The 12,838-nt window shown below is 42.3% G+C and overlaps 1 protein-coding gene across 1 annotated transcript; it reads right to left on the bottom strand.

Annotated features, from left to right (window-relative positions):
* Nucleotides 1-1,026: 1,026 nt before the first annotated feature.
* Nucleotides 1,027-7,120, bottom strand: lpcat4 (lysophosphatidylcholine acyltransferase 4). The gene is made up of 13 exons (XM_083681253.1): nucleotides 6,614-7,120; nucleotides 5,481-5,844; nucleotides 5,119-5,231; nucleotides 4,788-4,848; nucleotides 4,612-4,670; nucleotides 4,340-4,374; nucleotides 4,044-4,098; nucleotides 3,873-3,955; nucleotides 3,649-3,774; nucleotides 2,963-3,116; nucleotides 2,701-2,793; nucleotides 1,952-2,087; nucleotides 1,027-1,677 (listed from the first exon to the last, which is right to left on the bottom strand). The coding sequence occupies exons 1-13, from the start codon at nucleotides 6,701-6,703 to the stop codon at nucleotides 1,493-1,495; spliced, it is 1,554 nt and encodes a 517-aa protein (XP_083537379.1). The 5' UTR covers nucleotides 6,704-7,120; the 3' UTR covers nucleotides 1,027-1,492.
* Between the last annotated feature and the right edge of the window lie 5,718 nt (nucleotides 7,121-12,838).

Raw genomic sequence — 12,838 nt, 5'->3', positions numbered from 1 at the left:
GGAAGGATAGAGGGAAGGAGGATAATGTGGAATTAGAAGAAAATGAGAAAGGGAAAAACAGTGATATTTACAAAAAGGTGAATGAGAGAGCAACAACAAACAGTGCTGCAGAGAAGGAGAGGAAACAGACAGGGGTGGAGGAGAGAGAGAACCAACTGGACAAAGACATAAATAGTGAAGAAAGGAGTGATAAGAGAAAGACAAGAGGAGGGAAAACAGTCTTCAAGTGCATGAAAACAAAGGGAATAGAGGAGGAAAGACAGAATTCTCACAAAGAAGGAGAGGAGACTTTAGGAAAGGAGAACACTGAGGATGAAAATATGAAAGATAGTGGTAATGAGATCTACCCCACTCTTCCTCCTAAGAAGAGACAGAAAAGAGGAGGCACTGGGAAACAGGGGAAAGCCAAGGCCACCAGACAGATAATGGTGACTGAGCCTATGGCTAACAATGGAGAGAACAAGACACGTTTAAAGGAGGAGGACAATGAAGCTGACTCTACCAAAAGAAAGCCAAAGATGAAAGGAGAGAAAAGAAAAGCAGATGAAAGAGGGGACAGTAGGGAGAGGAGGATGGTGGAGATAAAGAACAAGATAATTAAAGCCACAGAGGAGCCCACCTGCTCCACTGTAAGGAATACTGAGACAGAGAGAAAAGGAGAGAAAACTAAAAACAAGGGTCGATGTTGTGAGTCCTTGGGGGACACAAAGGCTAAAAGAGAGGCAATCCAATCACCCTCGACTAAACATGGTCAAGCACATCAGAGGGGAGAAAAATTTATCACAGTGAAAAGAGAGGGAGAGGCCATCGAAGCTCCCACTTCCAAACACAGCAAACAGGAGGATCAACAAGCCCAGTGCCACACACCCGACAGGAACAGGACGAATAAAGAGATGGAGAGAGTAAGAGAGAGGTGGAGCGAGAGAGTGGGTAAGAGGCAGCGACGGAGGAAGTGAGGAGATGTAACGAAAGAGAGGTGGAGAGAAGAATGACGCAGGAAGCAATGAGTGGAGTGACAGCATGATGTATAAATGTATTATTCACAGTTTATTAGATTAAATTTAAAATAGTTAAAAAATCCTGAGAATAGTCCTTAACATAAAATCAATTGGTTTACAAAGTATTGTAATGTCTTCACATACCATATCCCTTTTAAAGCAAAACCAAATAGACAAATATTCTTCAACAAATATATATTATGTTTTTTTTTTAAAACAATCACATTAAATGTATGGCTTTAAAGAACAGATTGTGATACCACTTTCACAGCACCTTAAGGCAGTAGAGCAAGAGAGTAATGTTAAGAAGTCATAGCTATGTACATTGTAAACTATGCTTTACGGCTAGTGGCCACACACACACACACACACACACCAAGTAATGATGCACAACCCCTTTATGTAGTTAACCATCTTGTCATAGAGCAGCGTATTATGTCCATATATTCGCTGCCCTGAGCAGGTGATGTCCGTTATCTCTAAATGGCCCAAGCTCAGTCAGTCTTCTTATTGGACAAAGCTATTCCATTACTATTATGCACTTCCCCGTTGTTGTTTCCTGCCTTCCCATTGGTCTGGGGCGAGGATGACATCATGGGGTGAGTCTGGTCTGGCCGGAGGTACTCGAGGACCAGCCCTTGATAGGTCGGGTGTGTTGTCAGAACGGTCAGTAGCTCCTCTGTTGACATACAAACACACAGTCAGGATTTCATGCCAACCAAGTGCAACACAGGACAAAGAGTGACCAAGAAAGTAAAGCTTGTTGGGGACAAACCATGGATGTAAAATATGTAGCCTTGCTTATAGCTCATTTAAATCCCTCAAAGCAGTCTTGGGGACAGGCGTATTAGTAGGACTCATCACACTTAGACATGCATCTTAACAATTAAGATGATCTGTTAGTTTATCAGTTAAGTTAATATGTTAAGTTAATATAATATGCAGTGACTCACCCTCAGTGGGCTGCCCTCTAGAGGACAGCTCGGTGTACATCTCATCTGAGTGGTACTGAGGGATTCCCACCAGCGCCCCCATCAGGTCACCCAACTCCACTGCATCCAGGCTTCCTTTATCGTCTCTATCATACAGCTGCAACATTAGATTAGATTAGATTCAACTTTATTGTCATTGTGCAGAGTACAAGTACAGAGACAACGAAATGCAGTTAGCGTCTAACCAGAAGTGCAAAATGGCAGAAAGTGCAATGAACAGTATATACAGGTAGTGCAATATATGAGCAGTAAGTAGTGCAGTATAGTATAAGTAGTCCAGTGTAGCAGTATATGAGTAAGCAGTAGCATTATAAGCAGAATAAATAGGTTGCAGTATGAACAGTGTAGCAGCATATGAGCTGTATAGGCAATGCAGTCTAGCAGTATATATGTATTAACAGTAACATTAAGGTAGATAGCAGAATAAATATAAATATGGAATGCCGTATGAACAGTATAAACAGGTATGTACAGTATGTACAGATATGTGCAGTATATTAACAGTAGTATTAAAGAAAATATAGGGATATGTGCATTATGAACAGTATAGACAGTTTATACATGCTCAATTCCTATGAGATAAAATGTTTAACATACTGACACGACAACTCTCACTCGGCTCTAAGGCGAGTACACACACACACACACACACACACACACACACACACACACACACACACACACACACACACACACACACACACACTTACAGTGAATGCAGTGTGAAGGAGACTCTTGAACCCCACAAGGCCGGAGACTGATGCCACACTTAGATAGATCTTTCTGAGATCCACAACGTCATCCTGTACACACACACACAATACATTATTTACACACTCAACTACACACACACGGCTAGAACCACAGCTTTAGTTTATTGACACATTGTATTCCTTTTCTCTTACACACAAATTACATTACTGAGATCAGTGCAAGATCTCTATTGATGCAGGTGGATCCTGGTTAGTTTACCTTTGAGTAGAGAGCACAGATCTTGGCTGCCGTCCGTCTGTCCGTCAGTCCCAGGAGAAAGGTCAGCTCGTCCACACTGGCCCGCCAACCCTCACTTGACTGACACCTTTCAATCATCACTTTCAGTGCTGCCTCTAACTCTGATGTTTTCAGACTTAGAGAGGAAGGGAAAGATGGAGAGATGAGAGAAAGAGACACATAAGCCATCTTTACACTGTTGATCAGATATAAAAAGCCATCACCATGCCGCTAAAATTATAAAAATATAAATTTACACAGACATTCTATTGCGGTAATTTAAGACGGCATAACGTCTTTCCACACAAAAAATAACAGCGGGAAACAATGCATCTCTTGTGCACACACTGATGTAGGAAGCTGATGTTGCCAGTGGTTGAGATCACACTTGTCCTTCAAAGTTAATCAAAATAGAACTTTGATAACTTGTAGAAGAGAACAATAGAGGCATTGGAGAGATTTCTAGAGGGCGGGTTTTAGGTGGCTTGTCATCTTTACACAGAATTATATGACAGTACAGTGGTGTCTCTGTGCCAACATATATTCTCAGTGTAAAGATGGCTATAGACAGAGGTTAAGGACACCGTTATTGAGAATAACTGAATTCACACAAACTAGCACACATGTTTGTGTATGTTTACCACCAAACACACACACACACACCTTACCCGTCCTTGTGCAGCAGTGAGAGTGTTGCCCTGGCGGGGGGCTCTACAGGGAGAGAGAGTGCTCCCAGCTTCTTAACGAGAACACGGCCCTCCATCTCATAGTCGGTAGTAGGGATTCCCAGCTCCCTGTCAAAACATCAGAGTTCACACACAGACACACAGACACACAGACACACACACACACACACACGCACACACGCACACACGCACACACACACACTTACTTGGCCATGAGCTTCCGTACATTGTCTGCATACAGGTTGGGGTCATCCTTCTCTTCCTGGGAGGGGGTGTAAACTGGCAGGTACTGTAGCCAATGAGAGAATAGAACATTCATTAATCAAGTGTAATTTTGAATATTGACTGATCTCAGGAGATGGGACATTGTAGCCTACCTCAACAGTAACATTAGTGTAGAACTGAGAAGTGGTGTGCCACAACGTCTCGATCCTGAGGTGAGAAACCAACAGTCAGAATACACACTGTTAAATGACAACATATTTACTGTATGTAGATCAGTGGAGGCTGGTGGAGGTAGAAAACGGAGGACGGGCTCATTGTAATGAATGGAACGGAATCATGAATGGTGTTTGATAACATTCCTCATTCCATTCCATGCATTACACTGAGCCCATCTTCCGATGTCTACCCCCACCAGCCTCTCCTAACATACAGTATTAACTGTACTTACCAGGATGTGCCCATATGAGTCCAACGAACAGTATCCTAACATGAGAGGGGAAGAGAGGAAACAAGGTGAAGACTACTCTGTTATTATGACCTCACAGGTGCAGTGACACTGCAGAACATGACACATGTGACTGAGGTGAGCTGTAACACACCCCAACCTGGCATGCAGTGGCAGTTCCCTCTATACAAAGATCATCATTCAGACATCAGTCAGTCTATGAACATGATCCACAGTTGAGCCTTGCCTAGTCCAGTCTAACTCAATCCACTTACCAGTTTGTTCGGGTACCGCAGCAGGACAGGTTGGACAGGTACTCCAGCTAGAAATGCACCTGAAGGGAGGGAAAATTTCTCTCTCGTTTTATAATGGCCATTTATAACTATTTTAAAGCTCAGAACTACATACTGGACCTAACTAAACATTGTGCCGTTTGTTTGTCTCTACTCACCAGGCTTGAACTTGATCAGGCCAGTCCCGTTAGAGGTGGTTCCTTCAGGGAACATCAGCATCTGTCCAGGAAATAGAGAGAGGGAGAAATATAGATGGAGAGAGGGGAGATTGTGTGAGAAAGTGGGAGCAAAACAGACATACAGAGACAGAGAGAGGGGTACAGATAGAAGAAGGCTTTCAGTTCTAACATGTAGTTTAAAATGGGAGCTTTTTACAGTTCCGTGCAGTCTTTTTATCAGTGAGGTTGTGTATATAGAGCAATAACATCCATTAGTCTTGATATGATCCCATGAACTCTGACCTTCGCCCGCCGCCCTCTAATCGCTCACCTGAGGCCAGTATCCGTTGGAGGTGAGTCTCTCTTTGATGCGGGAGACACACTGCTTCCTGGAGTCAGGGTCCTTTCTGCTAACAATCACAGCCTGGTTAAACTCCAACAGAGCTGGAACACGGAGGGAAAGCGGGACAGAGAGAGAGTTGAGATAAACACTGGAACACATCGATACAGAAGAGTGAGTCACTTGTTAGTTTCTTCACTTTCGTGCATACATTCTCCAAGTCCCTGTCTGTCTAGTTTACCCATCTCATCCCACCCCATTTCTCTCTCATTCCTTCCTTTACATCATCCCATCATATTTCTCCCCCTTTTCCCATTCTTCAACATCTTCCTCCCTCCCCCTCCATCACTCACCCCCTACAACAGGCAGGCTGGTATTCTCAGAGCGAGACACCACAGTAGCCAGTTGAGCAGGACAGAAAATCAGCATGTCCAGGAAGCTGCTGTGTGGAGCCACGGCCAGAACCGGCGCCTCCCTCAGACCTGCTCGCCGACCTTTGACCCGCATCCAGAAGAAGCCCAGAGAGAAGAACACACCTCGGCTCAGCAGCAGGACCATTGGGTGGATCAGCCATCGCCTCCACCCAGTCACTGGCTTCTCCCGCTCTTCCTTGGACAGGCCAACCATACGCAGCCGGGCGATAGGCCAAATAATGAGGAAGCAGAGTGCTGCAAGGGTCATTCGTATTGGAAAGAGTATGCAGCCCAATACTTTACCCTGGGGAAAATGTCATCAGAGGTTTTAGCATACTGAGATACCCAGAATCTGCTTCTTCAATAGTAGCTCCTATTAACACTTGTAGGCTATCTAGTCATCATGACTATCAACAAAACATAATTTGTAAGTTTTTTTCCAGCGAATTTCTAAATTACATGATTGTATGACTAGCAGTTTGGAAGTTGAGTGTGCAGTACTTAAGTTTGGTAATGAGGACGAAAACTAGCATAGTTCAACTAGCCAGCTGGTTTACCCTACTGCGCATGTGTGATGTGCACTCCACTATAAAGCCGTTTGACAAATAACAATTTGATAATCCTTCTCGTGGATAATAGTATAAATCTCGTGGATAATATAATATTAGACATGTTCGGCTACTTGTAAAATAGGCTAACAACTATGCTTGGATCTCAGATGTTGTAAAAAAAAAAAACAGGACAGGTTGGTGACTAGGCAGTAGTTTCCCATGTTATCTCAATGAGGCGGAAAGGGGGCGTGGCTATTCTGGTCTGTTTCAGGAGTTTCGTCGCGTTTCAGTAAATAACCAAGAGTTGGCACTCTAGGTTTATATGTTCCATGATGTTATTGTAAGCTACACACGATATATATATATATATATATATTATATGTATATATATATATACACACACACATATATATATATTTACACACACACACACACACACACACACACTCTCCCTCTCTCTCTCTCTCTCTCTCTGAACAATCAATTGTGTCCTTTCAAACTTCTTCAAGCAAGAAAACTTACCCGGATCCTCTGTGCTGGAGTTAGTATCACCTTATGCACAAATGGGTGTGGGTACTCTGGCGTTGCTGAGAGACTACCATGCCTCTCCATGGCGACTCGGCAGGCGTTGACAGACCAGATTACTAACTAACTAACCTTGTGTTTGTACTTTGTACCTGTACGAAGTGTTAACTGCAGTGCGACGAATACTCTGATGTGTTCGTAAATGTAAAGTCAAAACTATTATAGTAAGCGCATGAAAAAATGAATACAATGATAAGTGTCCTTTATAATATCCAGATGAATGTAGCGAAAACTGCGATAGGAGATCGAGTGCAAATCAATCCCGGCGTTCATGTGATATAAACATCCAAAAGGTGAAAATTATGAAGGTTAGAACGACCAAAAAAGCCCTAGTCCGAAACAAATCGTGTAAACAGTATTCCCAAACGCTGATTTATACTCCAATAAAAAGGAAAGTTCTCCAGTGGCTCCACATGAAAAAAAACAACAAAAAAAACAACATCTCGCATTATGAGTGCCCGCCCTCTTTTAACTCACCTGGCCCGCCCCTTCAAATCATCTGACAACCTTCGATCTCATGGTTACTGAGTAAGAGTCAAACCGGTTAAAAAGCCTTGAAGATGATCTTCTGAATCACCGAGTACAAGAGGTTTTTACGCCTAGTTGGGCGGGAGTTGAACGATGATGCAATTTGTCATTCAAGGATTTCAATGACAAAAACATTCTCTAGAAAAGTCTACCCTGATTTCACGCTTACCCGAGAAAGAGTCCTTCTCCAGTCAATTTAGAACATATACGTGTAAGAAAATAAGATAGTATAACAAAAACATATTTGTCAAGTGTATGACAAAATAACACGTACAAAATAGATAGGCCTACGTATAACAAAATAACTAATTAATGAATCAAACACATGTATTTGTATAGCGCTCTCTCTCTATATATATATATACATTTAATTGTGTAGATTAATTGAGAATTGTCTCATAGTGCTGTAACAAAAAATATACCAAAAATATAAACAATAAATACAAAACAAACAATATGTAGACAATATGTACACCCAACTGTAGACCCCCCAAAAATCAAGCCAAGGAAAAACTCCTGAGTAGGGCGAAAAACATAGAGGGAACCAGGCTCCAAGGGGGACCCATCTGGCTGAACAGTAAACTAATTTGGAATTTGGAATGTTGTTGTGGTGCAAAGTTCAGGAGTCCACAACAACAACAGACTGAGATTACGCGCTGTTTATGCACGCAGTTCTTGAGGTTTTTCTTATCAAGTTTGAGTAGCAATGTCAACATATTGCATTCAATGTCCACTTGGCCCTTTTCCAATCTTGTCTGGATGTGCTGTCTGACTGTGAGGGAATGTACATGTAGGCTACCACATGTAGGGCCACGAAAGTGGCCACTGCCCCGCGCTATTGTGCAGGGAGGAGGTGCTCATACCAAGACTCACACACACACACACACACACACAGGATATGGGGGTATGGACCCCCAGATTCTTACAAAGTTCTACAGATGCACCACAAACAGTATCCTGACCGGCTGTATCACCACCTGGTATGGCAGCTGCACCACCCTCGACCGTAAGACTCTACAGAGGGTGGTGAAAACGGCCCAGTCTATCACGGGTCGCAAACTACCAGCCATTCAGGACATTTACTCTGAGAGGTGCAAGAGGAAGGCTGAGAAGATCATCAAGGACGCCAGCCACTCCCTATTCTCTCTGTTGCCTTCTGGCAAAAGGTACCAGAACATCCAGATCTGGTCCAACAGGCTCCGGAACAGTTTCTACCCGCAGGCCATTAGACTACTCAACTAACCCCCTCAAACCCCCCTTGAACTTTAGCTCAATACTAACCCCCTCCCCCTTCTCAACCGCCACTACCTCAACACCTCCTTGAACTTGAGCTCAGAGAGAGAGAGAGGGAGAGGGAGATATGGATGTAAAAGGTTAAAAGCATGTTAGTTGTCCCATCTGAGTTACTGCCAGCCGGAGCATGTTGTGGAGCCAGTCAGACATGTTCCCACGATCTGTTCTGTTTACCTCTGCACATTGTACATGGAGACGGAAAGAAGAGAAGGAGAATCCTGGCTAGTGTTTCTTCTGTGCGTAGACTGTATGACTGACTGTTGAAGGAGTGAAGACCAGGTATTCATTCATGAATATAAATTGACCAGTACACAAAACCACTCACCTAGAGTGTTCTATAAGGATTCCTTATCTATCAATCTGCACACACCCAGTTAGACCTGTCAAACATGTTGAGTTCAAGACCTGCTATAAAGTACTGAAGTCAGCCCGTCAATTTTTGTTTCCACTGACGTTCGCATTTTTTTCTCAATATGTTGTTAATTAAATCAGCAATGATATTTTGTGACAAAACTAACTTGCAATGTAAGTAATTACACCAGAGACTATTCAAACAGTCAAATATTTTAATAAAAAACAAACAATTTATGTTCCAAGCCTCTATGGTGGATCTATTGATCAATTCTTGGTTCTGGGTCCACTGCATGCATGGTATCAGGGGGTGTGGTTCACATGTGGTGGAGTTCCGGACTCTGTGGGCCTAGGCCTACTGGCAATTACTTATTTATATAGATCAGTGCATACTATGTTTACTTCTGCCCACTGGAACTCAGATTCATCAGTACCAGTACCTGAAAGGAGCCCAAATTGACCTGGCCATCTGTGCCCCGAGTACTTAGAATGACCTTCAAACATACTCAAACTAGATTATCTTGTGTCATTCGGTCACTTTAATATCTTGATAAAGGATCTGTCATCCGAGGAATGTACTTGATTTTTGTGTTGTAATGGATTATATTGTGTAAATTGTCATTGTAATTGATGTTATTAATGGACTCTACTGTCTTTGGAATTTTGTATGTACACTTGATTGATCCATGTTTGTAAGCAAGGCTCCTCTGAAAAATACCTCGATCTCAGTAGGACCCCGTGCCTAAATAAAGGTTTAACAATAATATCTTATTCATGAAAAAATATGCATGGTTTCTCCAGCAAGTGAAACCAGCAACACACATTTACAGGTCCATCGTATAGTGTTGACTGTTCATTGAATTATCTGTGACCTTATACACCTGATACATCACCTTGTGCACACCTGCCCCCTAGTGAAGTGGTCAGAACATTGCAGAAAGAAGTAGAATACATATAATTGGCAAGCATTATAATCCTTCTATTTCTATAGTACAATGTAAAGAGCCTCTGATGACGACGTCTGTCTGTTGATGATGATGAAGCTGTGATTTTCCACTCTCATCCGTGTGACACTGCTTATCAAGAAACTGCTGTGTTTGCACACCCTATGCTCGTGGTTCGGCTCCAGGACACATGGACTGGTCAGACGTTTTGTATCTTGTGAAACACTGGGGACTATAAACACACATTTAAAAAATGATTATTTTTTTTACATTTAAAAAAAAAAAGCATCCATTAAAATCGCTAAAAACTTTCAGCAGGCTAGAGTGGTTGCTTCCCACCAACAACTAAACTAAACAACTACTGTATATAAAAGTATACACAGCATGACTTAAGACAATGTATGAATGGTAACAATGAGGTAGATACTGAACCATGTGAAACAGCACCAGGTGATTCTAGAATCACAGAATGGAATGGAAGAAGCAGTCAGTGTTCTGGGAGGAGGTCACTATCTGGCCAAAATAGAAAGGACAACATGAATTTAACCACTAACCCCATAACCTTAACTTCAACATAACTTCACACAAAGATTGAGAACATATGGCAATTCTTATTGCAAATGTTGTCCTTTCTAGCATAGTCATCTCGTGCTTCACAATGAAGGAGTTGGGAGGGTCTCTTACACATACACAACCACACATGCATGCACAATTTGGTTAAACAGAATGTGACATAATGTTTAAACATAAACTCTCCCACTGTATCTGAAATATCTGATGAAACGAATGCTGGTCAGTGGGGTAGAGGGAAAATATGAGCAGCCTGTTGGAGAGGAGAGCAGCTCACCCCACCCATCTCTGTGTCCAGAACATTTGAGCACCTCTTTGTCCAGAACATTTGATCACCTCTGTGCACTGTACATGTGATCATCTCTTTGTCTAGAACATTTGATCAGCCTTCGTAGTGATGTACATTACAGAATTACCCTGAAGTGTGTTCCTATCATCAACTCAACATAGCAGTTACTGTAAAAGAGAAAACATACAATACAACTGGTCACTAGCTAAATAAGCTCAAATTTGTCTAGGTGTTTCAATTTCTGGAGAAAAGCATTGAAATTCAGCCACTTTGCATATAGGCAAATGTGAATGTAAGCTGAAATAAGGTGTTTGACTAAGTACTGCATGTTTCTGAAGTTAAATACTATGTTACTGTATATGATATCTCTTGTTCTCTTTCAAGAGGTAGTATTTGGTCCAGGCACATTGACATTGAAATTCTTGTAGTACAGAAAATGTGCACAAGATTTATATCTAATGTCGGTTTGGGTTTCTCTTTGCAATTTTTGGGATATTGAACATATTGTGTTGTATCACCATTAGGTCAAGTTTGTGTTAGCGGAGTAGTAATACTTCAACAGAATGAGTCTTATTGACTATCCATAAAACCATGGCACACATTGTCCAGTTTTTCGACTCATTGTGACAGGTTTAGGATCCATAGCAGTTGGTTTGATGTCTGTGGAGGTTGATTAGACAGTTGTTGAAGGTCTGTGGTAATTGGCTAGATAGTAGGTCAGTTGTTGAAGGTCTGTGGTTGGGACAGTAGGTCAGTTGTTGAAGGTCTGTGGTTTGGCCAGAAGGTCAGTTGTTGAAGATCTGTGGTGGTTGGTTAGACAGTAGGTCAGTTGTTGTGAATGTCTGTGGAGGTTGGTTAAACGGTAGGTCAGTTGTTGAAGGTCTGTGTTTTGGACAGTAGGTCAGTTGTTGAAGGTCTATGGTTTGGACAGAAGGCCAGTTGTTGAAGGTCTGTGGAGGTTGGTTAGATGGCAGGTCAGTTGTTGAAGGTCTGTGGTGGTTGGTTAGACAGTAGGTTAGTTGTTGAAGGTCTGTGGTTTGGACAGTCGGTCAATTGTTGAATGTCTGTAGTGGTTGGTGTTATGGAAAATACATTGATAGAACTATTTTCAGGTTATACACTTTCATATGACTGATACAACTTGTGTAACTACTGTGATTAAATTTTCTCTTGCCACACCTCTAAAGTTCTATAGCCATTGTTCTGAGAAGCACTGTATAATTTACCATGTGAACAGCGGTGGTTTCGGAGGGAGTGGTGAGAGAGAGCAATAATGGGGGGACAGGCGCATCCTGCCGATAGGTGTGAAATTTTGGACGCCGATTAATCAGTAAGAAAGCGCTGATTGATCAGTAAGAGAGTCTCCCCATTGTTCATTCTCTCCCGCCCTTTCTCACGTAAGCACAAGCCCATCAGCCGATAGCCTTGGCGGCGCCTGGCATTATGTTTAAACTGTATAAAAGACAAACCTGATCATTGTCTCTTCAGACTTGCGCTGAACTGACCCCCGGAGCTACGCTGGGCTGCTGTTACGCTCATGTCTCTTGTTTGCAAGCAATAAATACCGGACTCAGATATTGTGGCTACTCAGGATTTGTTTCTTGATGCTTACCTCCGAAGAGCTAAAGTACAGAGTGGTAAATCCTAGACTTCCACCACATTGGTTAGACAGTAGATCAGTTGTTGAAGGTATGTGGTTTAGATGGTCAGTCAGTTGCTGAGCTATGAGGAACTTGTTTGTAGTGGATTTCTAAGGGGTTCAAGGTTATTTAAGTTCACTGTTTGATAAAGCTAACGAGAAGTACACTCAATGGTAGCAGGTCTGTTGACTGGAGGTCAGAAGCGCTTGACTGTCCGTGCTCAGTGGCTGCCTTGCTTGTCAGTTGCATTGTAATCCGTGGCAAATTGTTCCCTCCATTGGTTGAATCAATTTGTTTAAAACAACTTGAAACGTTTTTGATTAAAATTAATCACTGAGGAGCATTACAGAGTTGATGACACTACTCTTTCATTTAGCCATTGAAGTCCCCAGGAGGCGGGCATAGGACGCTTACGTTGTTAGGGTGCCGTTGTTAGGGTGCCATACACTGTAAGTATATATCCGGCATTTGATGTGTCTATGCTGTTACATTCTCCTGCAACCTGCAACAAAACAGCAAAAACACATGTAACAAAATGCCTCCTATT

This window comes from Argentina silus, assembly GCF_951799395.1.
Source record: "Argentina silus genome assembly, chromosome: 1".
Taxonomy (NCBI): Eukaryota; Metazoa; Chordata; class Actinopteri; order Argentiniformes; family Argentinidae; genus Argentina; species Argentina silus.
The sequence above is the reverse complement of the archived record's forward strand: the minus strand, read 5'-3'. Positions and strand labels throughout refer to the sequence as shown.